Consider the following 4,726-nt stretch of genomic DNA (forward strand, 5'->3'; position numbering starts at 1 on the left):
ATAAAAACGTACGTACATACACATATGAATATTTATGAGCATATTAATTAATTAATTGTATGCACAAAAAGATTACTTAATACTTTTCCCATTCATTTACTCAAACTGAGTACTTAGCTACATACTCGTACACAGATTCATATTGAACTTTGTGTTATGCGAAAGCAACTATGCAAATGATGATGACACTTCATTGTGATGTACTGGATTACATTTGCTCGACGAGAATTACACAGATTACATAGTTCCGTCATTTCATAGCCGTTTATGTTGTTGGGTGTTGAAAATGCCATCAATTATACTTATACGATTGAGTAATTAAATGCATACGACGCGTTGTACATATGCTTCTTGTTATTTGTTTAATCGCTTTATTTCGTTGGTAAAGTAGAATATTAGTGGTATTGGAGGAAACTTACGTAGCGGAAATTTTTAACGTATAAATCTTACATAACATAACATGGCATATTGCAATTTTTTTTTTTTTTTTGTGCTGATGAGGGTTTTTTTTTTAGTGGGGGGAGCATCGAAAGCGGAAGTGCGGAACTTTAATCCGCTTAACCTAACCCACTCCAGCTCAAGACTTTCCCAAGGAGCCACCAATTAGGTATTACTACGTGGGGGGGCCAGAACAATTAAGTCTCCTCTATTGGGCGGATTGACGAACGCCTAATCTACCTCAGTTTTGTCATTATGAAAGGTGACGCTAACAGCTTTCCATTTCTCAGTCGACTGACACATACGTGTCATTTAATTATCGACCGTAAACGAGTGTGGTTTTTAGTTTTTGCCTTGTATTTGAAAAGCAAGGCCAATAAAATAATACTTGTACATGTTCAGAGTCGTTTATATACTCTGCACACGTCGGACAGCTCAAACTAATGACATCGTGGAATCTGTAAAAGTAGCTTCTAAAGCACCCAAGTCCACCAAGGATTTCGGTTCGGAGGAGGTTCGATGGAAATCCAAGTACCCACGCCGTCTGTCTATCCATTTCCATGGATGTTTGGAATAAGAATGTGAGTCCAGTGTAGTTTGGATGAGGATTGCCACCGCTGTTGCTACATTCTCGTGTGTAGTACACGTAAATAAACAATGGTACGCTACACTGCGTGCCACAATCGATATGCTGGAGGATGCATTTCCCGGGCGCCCAATCTCCCGTTTTGACGATTTGCACTGACCAGCAAGATCGCCTGATTTGACGACTCCAGACGTCTTTTTGTGTGGTTTTTCGAAGTCGCGGGCTTATGTCAACAAGCCTCAGCCTCTTGCAGCTGTTATAGACAATAGCCGTCAAGAATGTGAAGACTTATCGCCGGAAATTCTGGCCAAAGTGATGGAAAATGCCATGAAAGGGCTCAAATGACAAAAAAAACTGTGGCGGCAGCCATTTACATGATATCATATTCTCGACTTGATGTAAAAAAATTTAAAAGACCAAATAAAAATAATCCACAAGCAGAATCAATGTTTTCCGTTTTTTAAAAAGTTTTTCATTTTCCAAAAAACATCGGAAGGTAATTTTTGCGCCAACTGTCGTTACAATTAAATTGTAATTTGAAGTCCAATATTACTCCCACATACTTCAACTGCGGCTATTAACTTTCACTTCCCTATGGGGAACTCTGTCGTTCTTCCACTTCCCTGGTGCTTATGAGTAGAACTTTTGTTTTATGCTCAGACACAAATTACAAAAGGGAATTAGGGTTAAGGACTCCATCACCAAAATATTATTAAGAGTTCTCAAAGCAGCACTGACTGTTCCACATGACCAACTTTTGCCCTGGTGGGGATGTAAATAATTTATTTAGCTGAAATTGAAACATTTATCCAAAGTTTGATAGTCTTGTTTTAAAATAGATTAACTTGGAGCGATACTGTTTGTTGTACGGGTACAGGCAATAAGAACACACTTAAAATATTCTTCTCGATCAAAATATGAAATTAAATAGTCAAAAATTTCTCGCGATAACTTTTACTACACTTTACACTACTTTCGAAGTGGATTAATTTAGAAACAGTGCATGGCTGCACTCAATTCAATTTTGGGCGATAAAGCGCTATCAGTATTTGTCGATACTTAGGTGAATTCAATCAATGTCGTACATTGATCCAAGACGAATTTCAGGTGTTTTTCCGGAAACTATTAATGCTGTGCGAGAACTGATATTGCAAGATCGTCACGTGACCTATCGAGCGATACAGAAGACTATAGGCTTTAGTGGGAACAGCCAACATTTAATATTGCTTGAAAATTTTACTCTAATAGAAATTTATTCACTTTGGATCCTACATAATGTGTCAATCGCTCAAAAAAAAAGCTCTTATCGATTGGTTGAGCGAAATAAAAAATAAATAAAATAAAAAGATATGATAGCGGTGCTTTGAAGACGTATTTGACATCCTCAAGATAATGAATGTTGAACTTATGCAGTATTTCAAAGGAAATAGCAGTCGACTGCCCCCATACAGTATTTCAAGATGAGCCGAATCCAAAGAAAAGTTGTTCGTGTATGAAGCACTTCCAAGTAAATGGTGGCCTGTTGGAAAAACTGGACATGTCGGAACCATAACACTGGCACAACTCAGAACAGTAAACTCTGAGTGTTTCACAACCATTTGTTTGCCAGTTATCTTTCAAGAAATCAGCAAACGCGGTCGCCGAAGATAAATCACTCTCTTCATCAAGACAATGTAAGCTCTCATACTACGACTGAAACAACTGCATTTTTGAGCACTCAAAACAGCGATTTGATGATTCCTTGCTTATGTAGTCCTGAGTTGACATCGAATGACTTCTTTTTGTTACCGTTCGCACAAAATAAACTAAAAGCTTAAGGTTTTTCAATACTTGAATAGTCCGTTGTTGCGTTCAGAATGCATGTTTTGGAGATAGCTCAATCAAAGGTGCTTTGATAACGGAGGATATTATGAAAAACAAGAAGGCAATTTTCGCTGTTTAATATTTATTTTTGTTCTCTAATCCCGGGATATAGAAGGCCATATTTATGTTTAATAAAGTGGACTTCGGAAGATTGTACGACAATAACGCATTTCTTTGAACAAAACCGACGCACAAGACTTCGTCAGCTGTTTGTCGAGTTTACATTGTGATTTATAGTGAATTATAGGTATTAAAAGAAAACAAAGATGCCACACGTCTGTTTATTTTATTGATTTATGCGATTTACTTTGTTTCCCGTTTTTTTTTTTCTTAGTTTCTTGGTAATTTATTAAACTTGTATCTTTAAACTACGCATTTCTCCTTCCACCACTATAACTAGCATCATATTTACCACCAAGAACCTGCTGCTTTTACATTTCCGATGTTTACTCATCGCTTGATTCATCTAAATTGCGCCACACAATCACATCGAATCACAAAAAAAATCGCGAGATAATAACAAGATAGATGGTTGCGTTTAGCAGATTGACAAGCAAAGTGGTCCGCTGGAGTGCCCATGCTTGGGGGCAGAAATCCGGCGATGGGTTGGCCAATGCGCTTCCCCACAACTTTATGCAAAAAAGCAAAATAACATAAAAACACGCAAGCGAAGCAACAAAACGAACACTCATTAACGACTGAATTTATTAAACAGTTAAACTCGTTCCTCACATTTGATTAGAATTGAAGAAAGACAAACAAAGCACAAAAACAAACTCTTCGGCTAGTTTTAAACACACTTGAGTGCTTTGTTACGCGACGCAGCGTGCTGTCGTCGATTCCTGCGCCGCAGACACTTCACACAAGGTGTCTTCAACACAGATTCATTTTGATTTCGCCGCTCGATAAAGACGCATTTCGAATTTCACATTTCGCTTGGCGGCGTGCAAGCAAAAATTCGCAAAAGGTGATTTCGAAAATATCTAAAATCACTAAAAACGCGTTGCCAATCAATAAGTGCAGTTAGATATTGGCGTAAGAGCGCGAGCGGTGCAGTGCGCGTGAGTTTAGCGAATGTGGTGCTTGAAAGCGTGTCGTGTGTTAAGTGACATTCTAAGCGCTTAATTTTGAAAATCTATAATTTTGTTTTTCGAAACTTGTGCATTTGAATTTAAATTTCTATTTATTGCGTTTTTTAAGTGGCACTCGCGCTTTTATTGCCATTTTTTATTGGCTGCAAGTCAAGCAGCTACTTTGTACCTACCACTTAGCGGCAGTTAACAAACAAATTTGAAACAAAATTGCAGCGCTCATATTGCAAAAGCAACAACAACCGTGCTAAAGCTCAAAATATTGTATTTAAAGCTATTATTAACGCTCTGGCATTGGCAATTAGCAGCATGTCAACGAAATATAATTTATACGTTCGCGTGAGTGCAACAGCAAAGTGCCTGCGTGTGGCAACACTGCCACTTTCACTGCTTCTCCTTGTGAGCTGCGGCAACGCGTTGTACTCCTGGTGCGATCCGACCTTGTGCGAGCGCGGCGTGCGACATTTGGCTTGTCGCAATAATGGCGTAAGTGTTAAGGGTATTATAAATGTGGGGAACATTATAAAAAGTATTTATTTTCAATTAAAAATAAAATAACTGAAAATATTTTAATTTAGAAAATTAAAAAAGTATATTAAATAAACTAAAATATTAAAACTTTAAGCAGACAAAAACATATTTTTTTAAATATAATGATATACTACATATAATATTAAACATTTTCATAAAAAATATGCACGAAAAAATATTTAGCAATTTGAAGTGATAGAATAAAAACATATATATA

The 4,726-nt window shown here is 37.2% G+C and overlaps 1 protein-coding gene across 1 annotated transcript in view; it reads left to right on the forward strand.

Annotated features, from left to right (window-relative positions):
* Positions 1-3,732: 3,732 nt before the first annotated feature.
* Positions 3,733-4,726, forward strand: part of LOC108968771 (venom allergen 5) — a 6,637-nt gene continuing 5,643 nt past the window's right edge. The window contains exon 1 of the mRNA XM_018933011.1: positions 3,733-4,464. Within this exon, the coding sequence (XP_018788556.1) occupies positions 4,288-4,464 (177 nt within the window). The 5' untranslated portion in view covers positions 3,733-4,287. The remainder of the gene's footprint in view (positions 4,465-4,726) is intronic.

Source organism: Bactrocera latifrons, unplaced genomic scaffold (assembly GCF_001853355.1).
Source record: "Bactrocera latifrons isolate USDA-ARS-PBARC rearing strain unplaced genomic scaffold, ASM185335v1 scaffold_23, whole genome shotgun sequence".
Taxonomy (NCBI): Eukaryota; Metazoa; Arthropoda; class Insecta; order Diptera; family Tephritidae; genus Bactrocera; species Bactrocera latifrons.